Below are 21,924 nucleotides of genomic sequence, written 5' to 3'. Positions count from 1 at the left end.
TTGACGTATGTTCCTTGATCATGATCTTGACATAACCATGGAGTGTCCTTAGCATTTATCAGTATGCTCGAATCTTTGGTCACATTGAAAGGCGTGATTCGGTCATCCCTTTCATAATCTTCTGAAATATCTGACTTGTCCTCAATTCCCACAATGTTTCTTTTCCCTGAGAGAACTATATGGCGTTTTGGCTCATTTATTGATTTGTTGTCATTTTTCCTCTCTTCTGTTTTGTAGACATGTCTTTCACATAGAACACCTGATTCGCATCAGCAGCAAGGACAAATGGTTCATCTTTGTAACCAACATTGTTGAGGTCCACTGTTGTCATTCCACAGTCTTTGTCAACTGTCACCCCGCCTCCGGTAATCTTCACCCATTGGCACCGGAACAAAGGGACTTTAAAATTAGGTGCGTAGTCTAGTTCCCAAATCTCCTCTATACGGCCATAATATGTTTGTCTGTTTCCATTCGGGTCTATGGCGTCTACGCGAACTCCACTATTTTGGTTCGTGCTTCTTTTATCTTGGCCTAGGGTGTAAAATGTATTTCCATTTATCTCGTACCCTTTGTACGTGAGGATGTGCCATGATGGTTGCCTAGCCAACAAATACAATTGCTCATCAATCTGGTCATTACCCTGACATTCTTTTCGTAACCAATCACTGAAAGTGTCCATGTGCTGACGCATAAACCAAGCTTCATTCTTCTCTGGGAATTAGGATCGTAGGAAGTCCTTGTGTTTCGTGACATACGGCTCCACCACGGATGAGTTTTCAAGAACTGTGTAGTGTGCTTTATTGAAAGAATCGTCCCCCGTACCGATGTATGTTTTCTTTCCTAGTGTTCCCTTTCCACTCAGTCTCCCCTCATGTCACGATTTAGGAACACCAATTGGGTCAAGTTCAGGAATGAATTCAACACAGAACTCAATGACCTCCTCTGTCCCATAGCCCTCTACGATGCTTCCTTCTGGCCGAGCACGTTGGTGAACATATTTCTTCAGAACTCCCATAAACCTCTCGAAGGGAAACATATTATGTAGGAACACAGGACCAAGAATATTGATCTCCTTGACCATATGAACTAGGAGGTGTGTCATGATATCAAAAAAGGATGGAGGGAACACTAACTCAAAGCTGAGAAGACATTGAACCATATCATTCTGTAGAGCAGCTAGTTCCAGTGGATTGATTGCCTTCTGACAAATTGCATTGAGGAATGCACATAGCTTTACGGTGGCCAGACGTACATATGGAGGTAGAATTCCTCTTAATGCAACTGGAAGCAATTGCGTCATAAGCACATGGCAGTCATGCGACTTTAAGTTCAGAAATTTCTTCTCGGGCACATTAATTATACCTTTTATATTAGAGGAGAATCCAGATGGGACCTTTGATGTTGCTTAAGCATTCAAACATGATTTCTTTCTCTTCATTGCTAAGAGTGTAGCTAGCAAGTCTTAAATATTGGCGTCCATCATCTGTCTTCTCTAGATGCAGGTTGTCTCGTTCTTCCATGCGTTGCAAGTCTTGTTGTGCTTCAAGTGAATCCTTAGGCTTACCATATACACCCATGAATCCTAGAAGGTTCACACAAAGATTCTTTGTTAGGTGCATGACGTCGATCGCATTCCGAACCTCTAGGACTTGCCAATAGGGTAGCTCCCAAAATATTGACTTCTTCTTCCACATGGGTGCATGACCCGCTGCATATGTTGGAACTGGTTGGCTGCCTTGTCCCTTACCAAAAACTACTTTCACATCCTTAACCATCTCAAATACATCTTCTCCAGTTCTGTTGCGAGGCTTGCATCGGTGGTCTGCCTTACCTTTAAAATGTTTTCCTTTCTTTCTAACTGGGTGATTCATAGAAAGAAATCGACGATACCCAAGGTACACAACCTTTCTGCATTTTTTCAAATATATACTATCAAGGTCATCAAAACAGTGTGTGCATGTATTATATCCCTTGTTTGTCTGCCCTGAAAGATTACTTAGAGCAGACCAATCATTGATTGTCACAAACAACAGTGCTCGCAGGTCGAAGTGTTCCTGTTTGTACTCATCCCACACACGAACACCTGTTTCACTCCATAAAAGAAGGAGTTCTTCAATTAATGGCCGTAGATAGACATCAATGTCATTGCCCGGTTGCTTCGGGCCTTGGATGAGCACCGGCATCATAATGAACTTTTGCTTCATGCATAACCATGGAGGAAGGTTGTAGATACATAGTGTAACAGGCCAAGTGCTATGACTACTACTCTGCTCACCAAAAGGATTCATACCGTCCGTACTTAAAGCGAACCTTAAGTTTCTTGCGTCTTTTGCAAACTCTGGAAATTCTCTGTCTATTGCTCTCCACTGGGACCCATCAGCAGGGTGTCTCAACATGTTGTCTACTTTACGGTCTTCTTTGTGCCACCGCAATAATTTTGCATGGTCCTTATTTCTAAAAAGACGTTTCAGACGTGGTATTATAGGAGCATACCACATAACCTTTGTAGGGATTTTTTTCTAGGACGTTCTTCCCCCTCAACATCGCCAGGGTCATCTCGCCTGATCTTATACCGTGATGCTTTACATACGGGGCATTCATCTAAATTCTCATAGTCCTTGCCACGGTATAAGATGCAGTCGTTAGGACATGCATGTATCTTCTTGATTTCTAATCCTAAAGGACAGACGATCTATTTTGCTTCGTACGTGGTAGTGGGAAGTTCATTAGGCTTCGGCAATATTTTTTTTGGATCTTCAGTAATTGCCCAAATGCCTTATCGGATACACCATTCTGGGCCTTCCATTTTAACAACTCCAGCGTTGTATCCAGTTTTTTTTGCCCATCCTGGGCAGATGGGTATAGTAATTTCTTATGATCTTCTAACATGTGGTCAAACTTTGTCTTCTCTTTTTCACTTTCGCAATCTTTCTGTGCATCACGAATGACATCACCAAGAGCATCATCTTCAACAGGTGCGCCTTCTGCACCTGCCTCATCTTCAGCTTCTCCTATTATTGTATCACCGAAGTCACCGTATTGAGCAATAATATCGTCAGGCTCCAACTGTTCTTCTTCACCTTCTTCCATCATTATCTCGTTTTCTCCATGCTTGGTCCAACAAATATAGTTTGGCATAAAACCCGACTTCAACAAATGTGAGTGAATATTTCTAGAGCTAGAATATTCCTTCAAATTCTGACACAAGGCACATGGGCAACATATGAATCCATCCCGCTTGTTTTCCTCAGCCACTCTTAAGAAATAATGCACACCGTCAATGAATTCTTTGGAGCGGCGATCGGCATTGTACATCCAATGACGTGTCATTGTCTGCATTGCAACGTAAAGTATTATAAGTTTCTAATTTTTTATACAGAAATTAAAGTAACAAATAACCTAAAATTCTCTATTTCTAGTTTTTCTAAACCAGCAAAATTAAAAAGACATAAAAGTGGTATGCATTTGTTATAAATTGCAAATTAAAGTATTATAAGTTTCTAATTTTTAATAGAGAAATTAAAGTAACAAAAAACCTAAAATTCTCTATTTCTAATTTCTCTAAACAAGCAAAATTAAAAAAAGCACAAAAAATCTCTATTTTTCTAAATAATCATGAAATGTGGTATGCATACTAGTTATAATTAACTAATTAAATCGGTCAAAAATTACAAATTAAAGTATTATATGTTTTTAATTTTTTTCTAAACTAATTAAAATAAAAAATATAGTATCACTATTTCTCTAAAAAAACGCGTCGATGTTGAGAAGACGATGAAGCTAATAACCTCTTAAAACCATAAAATAAAAAACAACATACATAACACTAGGAAATGACATATGCCGCTGCTAAATGTTGAGAAGATGAAGCTAGTGACCTCTTAATAAGTCGATGACGACGTAGAAATGATGAAATGAATCAATAGCAGGAGATGAGAGCAAGAACAAGCAACTCCAAATGAAGAACACAGTAAAAGAGTGAAGATCGATGGGCTCGGCTAGGGGAAGAAAAAGAGTTCAAATATGGGGGAGGACATTTAGTCCCGGTTCCATTTAAAAACCAGGTCTAAAGTCCAACATTAGTCTGGCCGGTGAGACGGACCGGGACAACAGATTTTAATCCCGGTTGGTGTTAGCCACCGGGAGTAAAGGCTGGGCTTTTGTCCCGGTTCATGAGACCAACCGGAACTAAAGGTCCCTTCTGTCGATCTCTGACACTATAGCCGTTGGCCAGGGGACTTTTAGTCCCGGTTGGTCTCACCAACCGGGACTAAATATATTTTTGTCTCGGACGCTGATTGAGCTGAGATTATTATTCATTTTAGGCAAGTGACCAAAGGCCTGTTTTGTAGTAGTGTGCTTGTATTAAGGATGGTACATATGTAGTGAAATTTAAGCCTAAACTACTGTTTTTTTTTTAATTTAGGGGGTGCATTTGCACCCCTACAGGATAGTATACCTTGGCCTATGCATTTACCTACGGGCGAGTCAGCTGGCGCCGTTGCCTTCCTCGCCGCGGCAGCCCGCTTTCTCAGGTCGCTCTTGAGGCAGCCCCTGCGCCCCGCGGCGTCCAGTCTCGCTGTTAGCTGTCTTCGACTCATCGTTCCCTTTCATCGGTTGACTCGTACCGCGGACACAGGCCTCCTTCGCGCGGCAAGGCGCTTCGAGTTCGAGACTCCAGTCGGTTTCCGCGACCGGCGCCTGCAGCCGCCTCCGCCTCCGCCCCGGAAGGCCGGAACAACGCAATCGCGGTCGCGGCAGCTTCACGAGGCTTCAGCTCGCCAGTGCTCCGGACCTCGCCCTCCCCGGCTCGGCAATTGTCCCTAAATCTCAGGAGTATTTTGCTGGAGTAATATTCACCTCACGTTTCCAATCGCATGAAAAGAGGATAGCATTTGGCATGGTTTGTATACAGTATACGCTCTTCTTTCCACCCACCAACAAGTCTCGCTCGTTCCCCTTCAAAATGGCGCCCGCTTTTCTGACGACCCTCCACCCTGCGACGACCTCCTTCCGTTTCCCCGCCGGCGCCGGAGGCTGGAGCCGCCCTCACTGGGCCCCACTGGCCGCCCCCACAACGCTTTCCCCGGCGGCCACGCCAGCGGTGCCTCGCCGGCTCCTCCTTCCAGTTCCAGTGGCAGCCGGCATTTGGGACTTGATCTCCGGCGGAGCTGGCGGTGCGTCCCTCGCCGTCCGGCGAGGTATGCAGCTTTTCCGGCAGGTAAGCAATACGCGACGGAACATGGAACATCGTCTTACCTCCTTTTCTACACCTTTTTGTTTGGGTTATTTATGTAAAGTTATTCCTTTTTGTTTGGGTTGCATTTGCAGGGAGATGTTGCTGGCTCATTGGCGGAATTCGACAAGGCGATCGAGATGGATCCACGACAGAAGCAATGTACGAGCTCTTACCTGCTGCTTTCGTTTCAGGTGTGCCTGTGAATGTCGATTATCTACAATCATTGCCGGTTATACATGGCTTCAGCTAACGCCTTGTTACAGATCTTTGGCAACGGGGCCTCTCACTATACTACCTACACAGGTGTGTAAAAAACTAAAAATTATCCAACCCATGATCGTGCTCATCAATTCATTATCCAAGAGCATTGATCCATATATTTATATACTACAAGAATCTTATCTATTCAAACAAAGGTTTGAAGAAGGTGCAGAGCAGTTCAGGATAGACGTTGCAGCTAACCCGAACGACACTGAAGAGTCCATATGGTGCTTTCTATGTGAAGCTCAGCTATATGGGATTGAAGAAGCAAGGAAGCGATTCTTAGAGGCAAGTTCAATTTTTTTGGGGTGTACAAAGTGCAATGTTCTCCTCATCAAATTCTAATTTGACGTGCATTCACCTTTTTCAGGTTGGTCTGGACTCAAGACCTGTAATGCGTGAAGCATATGCACTGTTTAGAGATGGTGGAGATCCTGAAAAGGTTTTTTCAAACGGAGTTCTGATGTCTATGTGCAGTTTGTGTTCTACAAATTCTTTCTGAATATTTCTTGATATTTCGTGTGGTCCTTTTTTTTGGCTTTAGTTAGTTGCAAACTTTTCGAGTGGCTCTGATGGTGAGATCTTCTATTCTTCACTATACACTGGACTATACTATGAATCTCAGGTATGGAAAAACCTTTAAAGCCCTGTTTGAAATGTGTGGCCTTTTATACATTGTTTCAGGAATTGAATTCTAAATTCTTGCATTGTAACGAGACCCTCGACTTTTTTTTGTCAACATTTTTTGTTAACGTTCAACTGATGAACATTCTAAGATTTGTACATTTGGCACCTAAGGTACATCTGCCCTTTCATTCAACTTGTATTTCAATATTGTAGTTTCTGTGTTAAAAAAATATTATACAAATATGTGATTTGATTTATCTTGATTAGATTTTCTTCACTAGTTGCATGATAGATATATCTTCCAATTTCTACTTCACTAGGAAGCATACTTTCGTTTACAATCCATCTGAACACTTCATTCATGCAGCAAATATGCTAAAGAGGAAAACCTTTCAGCATCAAATTTAATAATATCTTATATTCATTCATTGTTAATCCCTCCTTTGCAAATTGTAGTTTATTTTGGTTTTGTATTAAATCAAACCTCTATAAATTTGGCTAAAGTTGTAGCAAAGTTCACTAACATCTGGAAATCAAATTTGTTTCTTTAGATTTTTCCATACAATGTATTTTGATAGAGAATTTTTTTGAACTTATTAATATCAATATATTTTTCTAAAAACGTGGTGAAACTTAGAGAAATTTAGAACAAAGCTAAATCCCAAAGTGAATTATATATAATTTGGAACCAAGAGAATACCAATTTAATATAGGCAAATATCTCCCCTTTCTTTGTATCATTATTAGTGCCAAGTTAATTACTAGCTACAATTGATGCTGAGCAGAAAGATGGAGATATGGCAAAATCTCGCATTGTTGCAGCATGCAAGTCGCCGTATGGATCGAGGTTTGGCCTGCCTCCCTCTTTCTCTCTGTCTATATGTATGCTGTGCTAAATAAGTATGGTATAAATTAATGGATGTATGCTAAGTCGATCCAATTCTCTGTGTAGGTCCGGCGATTACATGGCTTCCCTTGCATTTGTCCACTGCCAGTGTCGCAACTGGAATCTAGCATGAAAGTAATCACCATGAGTATTTTTGATCCCGTGATATAGACTATAAATATACTTGCAACCGGATTCTCCTTTTTGAGCAGCATCAACAACGATGTGGATTTTCAGACAATGACTGACCTCTAAAATCTTTTTAGTATTCGATGCACATGGCATTCTATTTTTATTACATAGATATTCACATCAAAGAGTCAATCCACATTCGTATCTAACTCAGAACACCAAAAGTCAAAACAAATTCTATAAGTATTAAATATTTTATTATTACCACAAAATACATGAAAAATAAATGTAGAAAACTAAAATAAATTATATATAAAAGAAAGAAAAATATAAAAGATATAAACGTTTGAATGTTGAATGCATAAGCACAAGAATCAAAATAAATATAAATAATACATCACAATAAATAATATATAGGGGGGAAAAAAGGCTAAGGTAGTAGATCAACATGCATGCAGTATGTGTCAAACTGTGCAGCTGTAGGAGGAAAGCTTTAGGGCTCGATCGGATGGCAGGGAATCATCCCCTGGATTTATTCCTACCAGGATTGCTTAGCTAATTTGTATACCCTTTGAACTCTTTGGAACAATTCCTGGTGGATTCCACCTCAACCGAACGCGCCCTTAGTCTGCCTCACAAGGCTGTAACGCCATGTGTTCATTTGGCTGAAAAGCCTTGATGGTGTCATGACATGTTAAGACACTCACTATTAAAATACCCAGGCTGCTATCATCTCAACAACACCAACGAATGGTTTAGCAACAACGACTGATCGCTGAGAACTGATGTAGATTTTTTTTTCCTTTCCTCAATATTCATACTCAATAAATATAACTTTAGTTAGATGATTAACAAAATACAACATTTCAATATTTGTCGGATATTCTTTTGGATATCAGTTTTCTATATCCGATTAGATTGCCAGATATTAGATATATGTTGGAATTTGGTATCTTGTATTTGTATTTGATATATTCACTCGTACTCCTTGTCGTCATGCCCCAATGTCTACCACAGTACCAGCTGTCCACACAACAGTTGAGCATTCTAGCTAGGAAGTGGGAAGTAGGAACCCTGGAAAACGCAGATTTTGGAAGGAAATAGTTATATTTGCCCCCATCATTTAGGTTTGAATTTTTTAGCCAAATTGCAAAATCAAGCATGAGTCCTCCATCAATTACCGGAACAGACTAATAACACCACTGTTTGCTGGTCTCAAAAGTCATGGCTTGGCTGGCATAAGAAAAGTGAACGGGAACCTGTTTACGCGAACAAGATGCCGACACTTGTCGATAGGGGCACTAATCCTCCATCAATTACTTGGCAGGTTCACCTTGTTCTCTTCTCTCTTTTTTTTGGCCTGCCTTGCATCGAGGCTTTGGTTTGCGTGGGTCCAGGGGCCACTGGTGCAGCCCCTCCATTGCATCATGAAATGATCATAGATCCTATTGTATTGCTCAATGGAATAGCATTCTGGTAGTGATAATCTGTCCCCCCCCCCAATAAAAAACTCTGGACAATTTCGAAATCACCCCCCCCTTCTTGCGCAGCCGGAGGCGCACAGTACGCGCAGCGATGGAAGGTGAACGATGGGTGCGAGACATTTCTGGTTCCAAGACACAGCAGATCATGCTGGAAATTGTTCAGGTGGACGATAGGCTGCGTGCGGTGACCCTCACGCCGGGCGTCGCCGACAAGTTCACATGGAAATGGACCTCTGATGGGTAGTACTCCAGCTCTTCTGCATACCGCGCCTTCTTTGCAGGCTCGACCACACTTCTGGGAGCCAGGGAGCTGTGGCAGACCAAGGCGCCGCCCAAGGTCAAGTTCTTCTTCTAGCTGGCTCTTCATGGACGGCTTTGGACAGCAGCTAGAAGGGCACGCCATGGACTACAGCAGACGGCGGTATGTTCACTCTGTGGACAGCAGGACGAGACTTCCGACCACCTTCTCCTCGCTTGCGTCTACACTAGGGAGGTATGGTTCCGCCTGCTGAGCATCGCGAACCTTCAGCAACATGCCCCGGGCACGGACGGCACACTCGCGGATTGGTGGCTGGAGACAAGGAGTGTCATTCATGCCGATGTGCGCAAGCCATTTGACTCCATTGTTCTTTTGGTCACCTGGGAAATCTGGAAGGAGCGCAACAGGCGGACGTTCGACGACGCCTACCGTTCTTGCTCCTTGCTTCTAAAGCGCATCCAGGAAGAGATGGAATCGTGGGTGGCAGCAAGATACCGGCTCCTCTCGCCACTCGTTCACCTAATCTCCTAGAGTGTCCCCCTCCCCCTCTCTCTTTGAGCGGAATAGTTCTTTTCCTTAGTATACCGGTTAAGCTCCACTGTTAAAACCGGTGCTCTGTGTTAGTGTGTTTGGCCGTCAGCCCATGGCATCTCGCCATGGTTCTTTACGTGCTTGTACTCAGACTTCCCTTTTTCCTTAAAGCAACACGTGCCAATGCACGTTTTCGAAAAAAAATAATCTGTCCCTCTCTATAAAAGACATCCCCACAGAGCCACCTACATAGTTCACTGTAAACCCATCATAATCAAATTGGCCTCCAAAATGAAATCTAACCTGAAAAATGTCTAGCAGATCCATTACCCCTATCGACAAGAAATATGACACAATAATAAAGTTGTAATTCACAAGGAAATGCACAGACCACTTCTAATAAATCAATTAATTAAGGACACACACCAACTTGATCTCATCCGCATTACAAAACCCCATATTTACAACCGTAACAACCCAGCCTAGTTGTAGACATGTAAACTCCACAATACATCAATTTTGTATCCAGTTAGGAGCAGAGGAACACACCTCATCGACTTTGTCGTCGTCGTCGCCAATCAACTCCTCTACACTGCAAGCATCAAGTCAGTTTGAATCATGACTGTGCGCCGCTGGAAAACAGAGACGGCGGCATAGACCATCGGAAGAAATTTAGAGAAGAGATGATATGGACTGGGCCGTAGGGAAGAGGGACGGGGTTATGTGGGCTGCAGAACTCATTGCCACATCGTATGCTTGCATGGCACCCAGATCGGCAAAACCAGCCATGATTCGGCAAATCTTGTTTTAATTAGCTATTAAAGGTGAAAAGTGCTCTGGTTTGTGAAACCACCGGGAAGAACTAAACCCAAAAATTCTTTAGGGGGTTATATGGACAAACATAATACGTGGAGGGAGTAATTTAGATCTTTTCCTAAATAAATTAGGACTTGTCAACATTTGATCAGACAACGGTGGCAAGGCTGAATTCCTCTCCCGGCCTGGCCTACCGGCTCGCTCACCACCTGCTCTGCGACACGACACAAAGCACACGCTCTGAATTCCGCAGCTTCTCCAGAGCAGAGCGCTCGACAACGGAGACGATCAATGCGGGAAGCAATCAGCGGTCCCCCTAACAATGTTCCCGTACGCGCCAACGGTGGCGCAAGGAACACGTGCTTGCTTAATTTAGTTGCGCTACCTTTTTTTTTTTGTGCAGCAACTGCGATGGTGAATCGAATCACGAATGAGCAATGTTCTGTCCAAACAGTGGTAGCCCTGTCCGGACGCTCAAGTCATACCTGATCCCGGAACACGTACTTTCGAAGCTGTTCCGATTTGACGGCGTGCTGGTTGCCTTGGGCCTGTCACTAAGAACTGCTCTCCGAGGTGTCTTGCGAAACATAAATCGCGTCGTCACATTCTCAGTACCTAGTATTTACCTGCAATAAGACACGTCCTGCTCAGTGTCAATGAACTTACTCATCTCTGTATTCTTTACCCACCAGCACCCATATACGATTTTACATATGCCGACCCCGGCCAGCATTTTCTTGCTCATGACACAACAACACAAACTTACTGAAACTAACTGAAATGAAACATCTCAAATCCTTTATTATTTTGAACTTTATTCCAGAATGAGGAGGGATGGCGTCTCCTTTTGATCACCCATCCCTCACAAAGGGGCGACATCAAAGTACATACAAAAACCAAAAGAGGGAGAACATAAAAAAGACAGAGAAAAGGACAGAAAAAGATGTGTGGGGGAGTGAGATCAACAGACCTCTGAATTATGGAGCCTACCACAAATCACATAGCCGATATGGCTGACATCAAGATCTACGGGTACGGCGAAAACAGAGGAGAACAAGATGATCAATGGAGTGATTAGGTTGGCACTAATAACCCATGCCTATCACAAGATCACACAATCCTGAGATAGGCCCCCTCCCTCCCTATCTCATACAGGTGTGAGTAACTTTGTATGATTTGGACTGGAATCGTTGGGTAGTGGCTGTGCAAAGGTTGGTGTGTCTGTGTATGTACATTGTTGATTTGGTGTTGGAGGGCTCTTAGCCATGTAGCAATGTGAACGTGGGCGAAGATAGGGTCATCAGCAGAAAAGCAGCCTCCTCCACTCCCATGAGGAGCCTCCGTTTCTGCACCACCTGCAAGTTGCTGCTCCCGCTGCTACTGCTGTTGCTAGAGCTGTCTTTTACTTCAGCCTTTGCCTCACCATTATTTTGTTGTTGCTGCTGCTTGTGGTCTAGGCCAAGCTCTTGCCTTCTCTTCTTTCGGTACCGAATCCCGCAAGCGTTGCAAAGTGACTGCCAACAGAAAGTGAAATTAAGCATCAAGTTTTTTTTCCAAATAAACAATTCTCTTTGTTATTTTATTACCCTGAAAAACAGTGTAACAAGTCATGTCTTGGTGCGCAATTCGGGTCAGCGGAAGCACATTGAAAAAGTGGAGGACAGAAATGAAAAATTATCAAGCTACTAGGAGAATCAAAGTGGATAAAGTATCTTTCTCCCGGCACACCATTGGCTCGGTGGTTAGCACTGTTGGAAGGAACAGCTCACCTAACTACCAAGTTGCAGTTCAATTGAATAGAGAGAAATATCAACAAGACAAGTCGTATTAGCAATAGATCACCAAAACCCAACTCACCATTCCCTGTCCCAAATCAAACAAAACGTCTTGTAACTACAGATTGCGAAGAACATGTTTGTAATCCCTAATTCAGTTAATAAAATACTGCCATATGATGAATATGAAAGCAATATTACATGAAAAATTAATAGAGCAGGTTTCATTTATCTCAATTAATTGCAAATAGTTCCTCCATTGTCAAGTCCACTTCAAACATTTGGCCGTAAGAGTAAGAGGAAACTTCTCTGAATAGACCCTCGAAAAGCATGCTTGTCTCAGAGTGACAGCTCTCGTTGATGGTACTGTCAACCTGTTGCGTAAGGAATTCAAAAACTGGAAGACCTTGGGCGCACAGGTTAGATTTGGTGGAATGTGGCTCGATCGTCCTTAGCTATAGCTGTCTCTGATTAGAACACACTGCTAAGAGCGCACCAATTTGACTTGGTCTTTGGTACCTCGATTGCATCGTACTGTGTTATACTAGATCGAATTTTAATTCCACATTCACTACAAGATATCAGCAGATCATCGTGGATCCAGCTTTTTTAGACAAACAAAATCCCTTCCATACTTGTACCATGTTGTTGAGAGTGGCATATATATATCTTTCCTATTGATTAGAACTTAATTCATTTTATCTAAAAAAAAGAACTTACTCATAAAAAGAAGCAAGTTCATCATAAGCACACACGAGAAGGGGTGTGTATATATATCCCTACTAAGCGGGCAGGATTGACAGCACAAAAAAAATCAGTAATATAAGAAGGTTACAAGTAGATGATCACATATATCCTATCCTATACCACAACATAAAAACGAGTAGTATTTGCAGGACTATCGGAGTCGTGTGTGTATAAATAGCTAGGTTGATCAAGATCAGCAGCGAATCCAGCGACCAGGAGGAATCCCCATTCTGGTGGTGCCTTATCCGGACGAACGCTATATGGAGCCGAGCAAACAAGAGGAGGGAGGGCGATCATGAGCTTACCCTGGGCCCGGTCGGGCCGCTGCGCCACATGGGCGTAGTGGTGGCGCGGCATTCGACGCAGCTCCTGGCGCCTTTCTCCGCCACCACGATCCCATCGATCTGCAGCGACGACGGGTGGAGGAGAGGTCAGGCCGAGATCACAGAGCATGGTGGCAAGGGATAGAGAGCGGAGACGTGCGAGAGCCGACTGATGGATGTACCTTGCTGCGATCGGCGGAGCCCATCGGCGTCGGCGTCGATCGGCGCCGGCGGCAATAGACGACAGCCCCCGATCCGTGTGGCCGGGGTTGGCGACAGGATTGCTTGGAGAATTCTGGTTTTCGGCCGGCGTGCGTGGTCTGGTCTGTCTGTTTCTTAGATAGATTGAAGCGTGTAGTAGAGAGTAGAGAGTAGTTGCGGGGAAGGGAAGGGGAGATGTGTTTGTGTGCGTGGGAGTCGGAACTCGGAATGGGGAGGGAGGGAGGGAGGCTGTGCTGCCTCTAGTGCCTACGCATGGATCACGTATGCGAGTGAGAGATAAGCCGAGGAGGTGACGTGGCCTTTGCGGCTGCCCCGGGAAAGATTTTGCTTCTAGCGCTAGTAGTTTTCCCTTTTTTTTCTCCTCTTTTTTCTTTTGTCTGACTGGGTTTGAAAACAGGACCGGATGAGACCTCAAAAGTCAAAACTACTCCCTCTGTTTCAACTATGAGATGTTCTACTTTTTTAAAAAAATATATATTTATTATAATATATAGAGTAAAGTCCATCACCGGTCGCTAAATTTATATGGGTGTGTCATCTCGGTCTCTAAACTTGCAAAACGACTGAACAAACAATTATTTAGGTACCTAAACTTATTTGATTGTGTCACCCTAGTCCATAAACTTAAAAATCTTTCATATAGGTCCTCAAACTTGTTCTCATCTAAAAACTCTATATTGAAAAATAACTCGTAACCTTTCATATGAACTCAAATGGAGATAAACTTTATATCAAAATTGTAGGCAGCAACGCAATCTACAACTTTATAGTTGAAAAGTTTTTAAATTAAAATCGTTTAGGATCCCAAAATATTTTTTTTATAAGTTTATAGATTTTGAAATTCAAAATTAAATTTTATACCACTAAATGACTTCAAATAAAAAACTTTTCAACTACAAAGTTAAAGATTATGTTGAGAACTACAAATTTGGTATAAAGTTGTCTTCATTCGAGTTGATATGAAAAAGTTATGAATTATTTTTTGATATAAAGTTTTTATATCGCTTTGTTTTGACCTAGATGAGGCTCAAAACCAACTTTAGAAACTTGGATGACACAACTGAACAAATTAGAGGACATAAACGGGTGATTTCTAAGTTTAATGACCGAGATGACACAGATGAACAAGTTCGGAGATCTAAACAGTCGATTTGCGAATTTAGGGACCGAGATAACACGATCATACAAGTTTAGAGATCGGTGGTGGACTTTACTTTATTTTATATCTTAGGTACAATGTCATCTGTGTATAGAATGAAAGCTACATAATTAAAAAAATTAAAACGTTTTATAATTTAAAGGCTTTTGGATACCTTAAGCATCGGATCGATTGGAGCATTGTTGTCTCATTGATTTATAGCCCTGCATTACTGTCACAAACATCTCACTTTCATAGGCATTCAATGAGCGAAACAAAGAGTGAACTTTTAATCTTCAATAGTTTTGCCACTATTAGTAAGTTAGTCGAGTTCAGTTTAATCTCAAAATTTTCTGTAGCAAAAACAAATCCCTAACTATATTTAAGCATTTCCGCCTCCATTCAGCTTTCAGAATTAGAGTTGCTTGTGCAATTTTTTTCTTCGAATACAAACCATTTAACTAAGAGGAAAATCCATCCATAGAAAAATGAGAGGATTTAATGACAAACCAAACATGTGGCCGTTGCCCAACAGCCACAATGTTAACAAACATTGTGGGGAATATTCCAGTTTATTTTTATGGCTGTCTGACTTTTTTTTAACATCTCTTTCAATGATGATATTTTTCAATGTAAGGCTATCGGCTGCCGTTTCATTAGACGAAGATAAGATAATGTTTCAGGGATAAGGTCCTTAGAACTAAGGTCCTAACGGTGCAGGTAAATAGCTAAAGGTTAAAGACGCATCAATTCTAAATTTCTTTAAAATGAAAATGGAAACTCCACATTGATCGATACAACCGCTTTTACTATTTTGATTTGCTGCAAAATCCACATTTTCAATAAAACCTCGACACTAGGTTGAAACTTGATACAACCGCTTAAACCGTGTTTCATTTTAATAAAAATGCAAAACTTAAATCCAAGGAACTAATTTTGTTTTACCGATGGAACAAGAGCCCTTTTCCTTTTTTGTTGCTGCTAGTGGTACCCTTTCTTAAGTTTGTATTTTCGTTTTATTTGATATTAGTGTACAATCATAGACTAATTAGATTTAAAAATTTATCTCATAAATTACTCTCTAATTATGTTTTTAGTTTCGTAAATACATGACATGTGTCAAACATTCGATGTAATAGATGTTAACAAAATAGAATGAACCAAACATATACAGTGACCAGAAACTGCAGGAGCAAACACGAGGGTGTAGTGCAGTCCATTCAGCAGCCGTGGCTGGTAAGGCCTTTTTTTGAAAAAAAATTTAGTTTTCGGTACTGTAGCATTTTTGTTTTTATTTAGCAATTATTATCCGATTATAAATTAACTAGGCTAAAAAGATTTATCTCGTGATTTACAGTCAAATTGTGCAGTTAGTTTTTGTTTTCGTTTATATTTAATGTTCCATGCATATGCCGCAAGATTCGATGTGACAGAAAAATCTTAAAAAGTTTTTGAATTTTGGGGGTGAACTAAACAAAGCCACCGAGAAGAGAAGAGGATGAGAGAAACGTGATGTCACTTCTTACTGGTCAGCGCATAGGCTTGGGGCTTACGCTATCACGAGCAAGCTACTAGTTTTCATAATCTACCTAGTCGATCGTGATCTCATTTTTAAAACAAAAGGATGCTGACCTGTTTTTTTATGCTGTCACGCTGGTTTGGTGCTCTCATTAACTTTTAAGGATGATTTTGTACGACAATGCTTTAACCTGCTTGTAACAGTTTCGTAAACTAATAATGGGGAATGGAACGATGAATAATAAAACACAAAAGATAAAAATGGTGCCTTGTTAAACATATAAAAAGGAGTTTTGGAGCACCAACTTGCTTCCCAAATTCTAAATCGTTATTATTCTCGCTAATTCAAGGTTTTGGTCAATCCAATAACTATTTCTCAATCTTCCATGAGAAACACGAGATCCCGTGTACCAATCTCGCCGTCCACTAGGGCAGGCTTGTTCACTTTCGGATTAGCATGTGTACTCTTTAGTCAACTCCCAGCAGTACTCTGCTCTATTTCTTTTTTTTTTAAAAAAAACGTAGCAATACTCTGTTTGGTTGCTCCATGGAAACCCCTAGAGGTGTAGAGCCAATTACGTGTATGAGCATGAGTATCTCTTTCCACCAGGACAGATTCTCTTTGCTTTTCAGCACATATTCTTCTTGCTACAAAAAGGCCAAATTGCAAAGTATATATGTGTTATCCTTTGGATTATGGCTAGGTGCACTTACTTTTTGTATACATGGGGTCTAAATCTAAATGGGGGTGGGAATTGGAATGCAACAAAATCTGTACAGCAGTATCTTGTTGGTGAAAACAAATCCAGCAGGGAGGAAAGACGCGGACACATCCACACACAGCCCTTTCCAAGACCTGATCAAACCCACCCAATACCACCAAACAAGGCTTGAGCAAGAAGAGCCCTTGGCCAAGAGATTTGATACGGCAGCCGAATCCAGAGGATAAGAGGATAGCCATCATCATCCATTAAGACGAGAAGCTTAACCAACAAACTGAACAAAGGCAACCCAGCTACACCCTCCTCCTCCTCCTCCATAGGACCACCACCAGGTCCACACCACCCACATCTCTCAGGTGTATAAATAATAGCTTTTTTTTTTTTTGCTATGAAAAATAATGACATGTTGAGAAGCTCTTCTCATCATTAATAATAAATAAGCAGAGCCGTTTGTACTTTGACGAAAATCGCAGCAGAGCAAAGCCACTGCAACTGCATGCACAACAGCCAGCTGTCAGCCGCCCGGGCCGTCAATCATACGAGCACGGGTTGCAGGCGTTTTTTTTTCTTCTGGTGATGATTGGGTGGGGAGAAAGGAGATGAGAGATGCAGGCAAATGATGTGAGCACTACCGTACCAAACGCAGTAGGGGTAGGGCAAGACAGGCAAATACCCTCCTGGACTTTGAGTTGGAGAGCATGATGATTAGCACCACTACAGCATTAAGAATCTTCCGAAAACACCAAGGATTAGCCCCATGATTATTGGGATCGCGCTGGTAACATATGCATCTCGTTCTTCCATTCACAAGGTGAGTTCGATTCTTTGTCTGACAACTAGTGACGACAATCAGAATCGGCTTTGGCCTTTGGGTGCAGTTAACTGCAATAGAAGCATCGGCGAAACGGGGTCATTCTGCAGTCAGACACCCTTAAATAGATAGACAAGACCAGACCATGTTTAGCATACCAGGTTATGCTTTGCATCATGAAATACGTCGCTCTTAATTTACAGCCAGGACATAAACATATATGCACTTTTCTTCAATCTAGTATGAGGTGCTTCCATGATAATTCTAGACTAGATACCTTAAGTTAGAGACTGAGTAACATTTTTATGTTAACTCTGATTTTAGGATTTTAAATTAAATATTTTTACAATGGTTGGAGAGGCGATGAGGACTGATTGGTGTGTCTATGGTCAGCCAGAACATGAAAAACGATGAGAGGCGAATGGAGCAAGGTGATGGGAGGCGATAGATGTGTCTATGGTCAGTGGGCCATAGACGTCACATCGCCTCTCATCGCCTCCGAAATTATGAGAATAAAGGGTAAATTCATAATTGTAAACATAATATTTTGAGTAGTATAGTTAGGGTGTATGATTCAAGTACTATAGTTAGATAAAATTCTTCTTTTTAAGGTTTTTTAAAATCTTCTTAGGGTGCCACCCGCCGGCGTCTACCAGGGAGCCATCGCCGCCGATGATAGATGTTGGGGTTTGAGAGAACCTACAATAACGTTATTACCCTTCCACGAATTAATTTACGAAAAAAAGTTTTTTAGCGGAGGCGATGGAAAACGAGTCCAACCATTGTAAAAGGTCTCTTTTAAATTTCTCAAAAGAATTATTTATACAATTTAGTCAGATTTGTCGGCTAACATGGCGCCACGAGATAGGATAAAACCACCATCCAAACCATCCACCATGCAAGTTCAATAGGTTTCAAAAGTGAACCGAGGTTGGTTTCCAAATAAGGAAGACAAATCAAACTTCAAGCAAAATTGAGCTTAGAAGAACTTGTCCCTTACGTTCGGAAAAAAAGCCTTCTCCCAAATACATTTGTCACGAGAAATAATCCGAGCAACATATTTGGTCCAAATACATTTGTCACGGGAAATAAGATAGGAGCAATATTTGGGCTGGGCTAGACCTATGTACAATTGGCAGCAGGCAAACCAGGCCTCCTGACCGGCTAGCTGCCAATACATAGACGTATCACGTATACGGATGCAATAGAAGTACAATTTAGGCTGGAGCTTTGGCTCTAGCTTGCTACATTGTAGCAAGAAACTGTTGTCTCTCTTCTATTTTGCTCAGTGGGCACGGAGCCAAAGCCAGGCTTATGCCCATAAAGTTCCAAGGCATTCATAAATTTGGCTTAATATCCTCTCACAATAAATCGGCATAAGCAGCAGCATAACCCAAATTTCAGCAAAGTGAACAGAGAAAGAACAGTCCGCGCTTTGCAATAACAAACTAATAACAATAACTAGGGTAGAAAATCACTAGGATGCTTACACCACAACATTTTACATAACTGCATAGAGATGACCTGATGAAAGCCAGCCACCTATTATTCTTTCACTACGTGAAAAACTTACTAAGAGAGCGCCCCTCCCCACACTGTAGGGGCGGTTAACATTTGAACCGCCCTTACAGTGGGTGGGCAGCCAAGCACAAAGCCAGCCGCCCCTACAGAGGTCTGTAGCATAAGTAGCCAGCCCACTCTTCTTCCTCCCCGAGCCACTCACTTCCACTCGCAAAAAAAGGTTTGGGAGGCCTTGGGCACCTCCCTAAAATCACTCTAGGAAGGGGGGAGGTTTTGAACTTAAATCCTTTGGTGGGAAGCTTGTTTAAGGTAAGAAAATGCTATTCCCACCCTCTAATCCATGTTTTATTGGTTGGTTAGTGAGCAATTTACATTTTGGTTTTCTCTCTCTTCCATGGAGCTTGAGCTTTGTGTTGACCAAATTAGAGCTTATCTATGATGCTATTAGTGTAGAATAGGTAGAGACACCACCTTGCACCATCAATTAGGTGATATAGCTTTATTTTATTGGAGATTAATTGTAGTTTCATGTATGGAGAGAAAAGGCATTCTAGATCTAGGGTTTCCTTTTTTTGTTTTTGTTTCATGAATTTAGAATGTGGTTGGCATGAATAGTTATTGGTAAACTAATAGTTGTTGTTAATATTAATTGCTTCTAATAATGGTAGATCATAATTGGTAAAATTAATTATGTCTAATAATCGTTTCTAACACAATTATTACTAATAATGATAGATAATAATTGTTGCTAAAAATGGTAGATAATAATTGTTACTTATTAATTGTTGCTAATAATGGTAGATAATATTTGGTAATATTAATTATGTCTAATAATCGTTTCTAACACAATTATTACCAATAATGATAGCTAATAATTGTTGCTAATAATGGTAGATAATAATTGTTACTTATTAATTATTGCTAATAATGGTAGATAATAATTGGTACTTATTATTTGTTGCTAATAATGGTAGATAATAATTGTTACTTATTAATTGTTGCTAATAATGGTAGATAATAATTGTTACTTATTAATTGTTGCTAATAATGGTAGATAATAATTGGTACTATTAATTATGTCTAATAATCATTTCTAACACAATTATTGCTAATAATGATAGCTACTAATTGTTGCTAATAATGGTAGATAATAATTGTTACTTATTAATTGTTGCTAATAATTATTCTCAACTAATTATTTTTTTTATTTATGTAAAGATGGAGAATAGGGCTACTTGGATGTATGGTTTGCCAAGGTACTCACAAGCCTATGCTGATGAGGTGGACAAATTTATTACAATCGCAGTGAATCATGCAAAGACGTTGTCAACAGGAAATAATTGTTCAGTTATTTGTCCCTGTAAAGATTGCAAGAACCACTTAGCAACTTATGATGTGGAAATCATCAGATCACATCTGATTAGGCGAGGATTTGTCCCGAACTACACAGTATGGCTTCATCATGGTGAAGTAATGTTTCTTGATGGCAACGATGATGACCAAGAAGACGATGCTGAAGAAGGCCAATTGTTGTCCCAATACGCAGACATGTTTGAAGCACAAATGCAACATGATTCAGCAAATGAACAAGCACGTGGTGATGATGTCGGTGGTGTCGACAATAATGATGGGGATGTTGGCGGTGTTGACAATAATGATGTTGGAGCATGTGAGGGGGATGCAGAAAACTTTGACAACTTAGAGGAAATGCTTCGGGCCATTGGACCAGAAATACTACAACAGAAGAAGGGTCTAGAAAATCTAGATCGGGTGAAAACAGCGTCAAAGGAGACTGTGTATGGTGTTGAGAAGGGCTGTCCAACACATTGGACACTGCTCCGTTTTGTGCTTGAGCTACTCATCCTGAAGGCTAAGTACGGCTGGTCAGACTGCAGTTTTGACGATCTGTTGCATCTTCTTTCATCTGTGCTGCCACTGCCGAACTTAGTTCCCTCCAACACATACCATGCTAAGAAGGTCATAAGTCCATTGACAATGGGTGTTGAAAAGATCCATGCATGCCCCAACCATTGTATCCTTTTTCGTGGTGAAACGTTCGAAGGTCTGGATAAATGTCCTCGTTGTGGGGCAAGTCGGTACAAGGACAATGACCTTTACAGTGGTGGAGAAGCCTCCACCGGGAACAAGAGGAGTAAGAAGGGTTCCAAAAAGGTGGTACAAGAATCTCGACCTCCAGAGGACACCCCATTAGGCAACGACGCAAAGAAGAGAAAAATTCCTGCCTTGGTAATGTGGTATCTGCCAGTGACCGACCGCTTGAGGCGTATTTTCCTGAACCCTAAGGAAGCCGCGCTCATGACATGGTGGGACGATGAGCGCAAGGTCGATGACGATGTGATTGCACACCCGGCCGATGGCAGTCAGTGGCAGGACTTCGATAATAACAACCCACTGTTCAGTTCGGACCCAAGGAATGTACGGTTTGCCTTGAGCACCGATGGAATGAATCCCTTCAACGAGAGGACGAGCAACCATAGCACTTGGCCAGTGATCTTGACCATGTACAACATCCCAACGTGGTTGTGTCAGAAGAGAAAGTATCTTTTCCTCACTGTTCTTGTTTCTGGCCCTCAGCAACCAGGCTTTGATATGGACGTGTTCCTCGAGCCTGTGATGGAAGAATTCGAGAAACTATGGAGGACAGGGGAGCTGATGTATGATGCTTTCCAAAAGGAGACCTTCACATTAAGAGCAATAATATTTGTGACTATCAACGACCACCCTGCATTGTTTGCCTTGTCTGGACAAATCAAAGGCAAGACAGGATGCTTAGTCTGTCTGGATGATACTAAATGGGTGTACCTAGATGGATCTAAGAAGATTGTTTACATCAGGAATCGTCGCTTTTTAAAGCAAGGTCACAAGTACCGCAGCAAAGTGTACTTAAAGTA

General features: G+C 41.5%; 3 protein-coding genes across 4 annotated transcripts in view; 1 reads left to right on the top strand and 2 right to left on the bottom strand.

Moving 5' to 3' along the window:
* LOC110433646 (proline-rich protein 36-like) overlaps nucleotides 1-4,601 on the bottom strand; it is a 78,356-nt gene extending 73,755 nt beyond the window's left edge. The window contains exon 1 of the mRNA XM_021456149.1: nucleotides 4,482-4,601. Within this exon, the coding sequence (XP_021311824.1) occupies nucleotides 4,482-4,601 (120 nt within the window). The remainder of the gene's footprint in view (nucleotides 1-4,481) is intronic.
* Nucleotides 4,574-7,308, top strand: LOC8075321. Of its 2 annotated transcripts, none has more exons than XM_021455562.1 (8): nucleotides 4,574-5,221; nucleotides 5,332-5,430; nucleotides 5,503-5,542; nucleotides 5,634-5,788; nucleotides 5,871-5,942; nucleotides 6,045-6,125; nucleotides 6,913-6,974; nucleotides 7,080-7,308. In XM_021455562.1, exons 1-8 carry the CDS (start codon nucleotides 4,901-4,903, stop codon nucleotides 7,144-7,146), a joined length of 897 nt encoding a protein of 298 aa, XP_021311237.1. In that variant the 5' UTR covers nucleotides 4,574-4,900; the 3' UTR covers nucleotides 7,147-7,308. The 2 variants fall into 2 exon arrangements, with proteins under 2 accessions (XP_021311237.1, XP_002457792.1); XM_002457747.2 differs by having other exon boundaries at nucleotides 4,582-5,221; nucleotides 5,332-5,398; nucleotides 5,656-5,788.
* Nucleotides 11,012-13,549, bottom strand: LOC110433298 (GATA transcription factor 23-like). Its single transcript, XM_021455111.1, has 3 exons — nucleotides 13,263-13,549; nucleotides 13,063-13,161; nucleotides 11,012-11,749 (listed from the first exon to the last, which is right to left on the bottom strand). The coding sequence occupies exons 1-3, from the start codon at nucleotides 13,284-13,286 to the stop codon at nucleotides 11,495-11,497; spliced, it is 378 nt and encodes a 125-aa protein (XP_021310786.1). The 5' UTR covers nucleotides 13,287-13,549; the 3' UTR covers nucleotides 11,012-11,494.

The sequence above is a fragment of the Sorghum bicolor genome, chromosome 3 (assembly GCF_000003195.3).
Source record: "Sorghum bicolor cultivar BTx623 chromosome 3, Sorghum_bicolor_NCBIv3, whole genome shotgun sequence".
In the NCBI taxonomy this organism is placed as follows: domain Eukaryota; kingdom Viridiplantae; phylum Streptophyta; class Magnoliopsida; order Poales; family Poaceae; genus Sorghum; species Sorghum bicolor.
Note: the sequence above shows the minus strand (reverse complement) of the source record. Positions and strands in the feature narration are given on the sequence as shown.

Excerpts from the sequence above, each read along its gene's own strand:
- LOC8075321 (XM_021455562.1), top strand. The coding sequence starts at position 4,901 with ATGGTTTGTATACAGTATACGCTCTTCTTTCCACCCACCAACAAGTCT. Across the intron at positions 5,431-5,502 it reads ACCTGCTGCTTTCGTTTCAG|ATCTTTGGCAACGGGGCCTC; the intron begins GTGTGCCTGTGA and ends GCCTTGTTACAG. Across the intron at positions 5,543-5,633 it reads TCACTATACTACCTACACAG|AATCTTATCTATTCAAACAA; the intron begins GTGTGTAAAAAA and ends ATATACTACAAG.
- LOC110433298 (XM_021455111.1), bottom strand. The coding sequence starts at position 13,286 with ATGGGCTCCGCCGATCGCAGCAAG. Across the intron at positions 13,162-13,262 it reads GCTCCGCCGATCGCAGCAAG|ATCGATGGGATCGTGGTGGC; the intron begins GTACATCCATCA and ends TCGTCGCTGCAG. Across the intron at positions 11,750-13,062 it reads GCGGCCCGACCGGGCCCAGG|TCACTTTGCAACGCTTGCGG; the intron begins GTAAGCTCATGA and ends TTCTGTTGGCAG.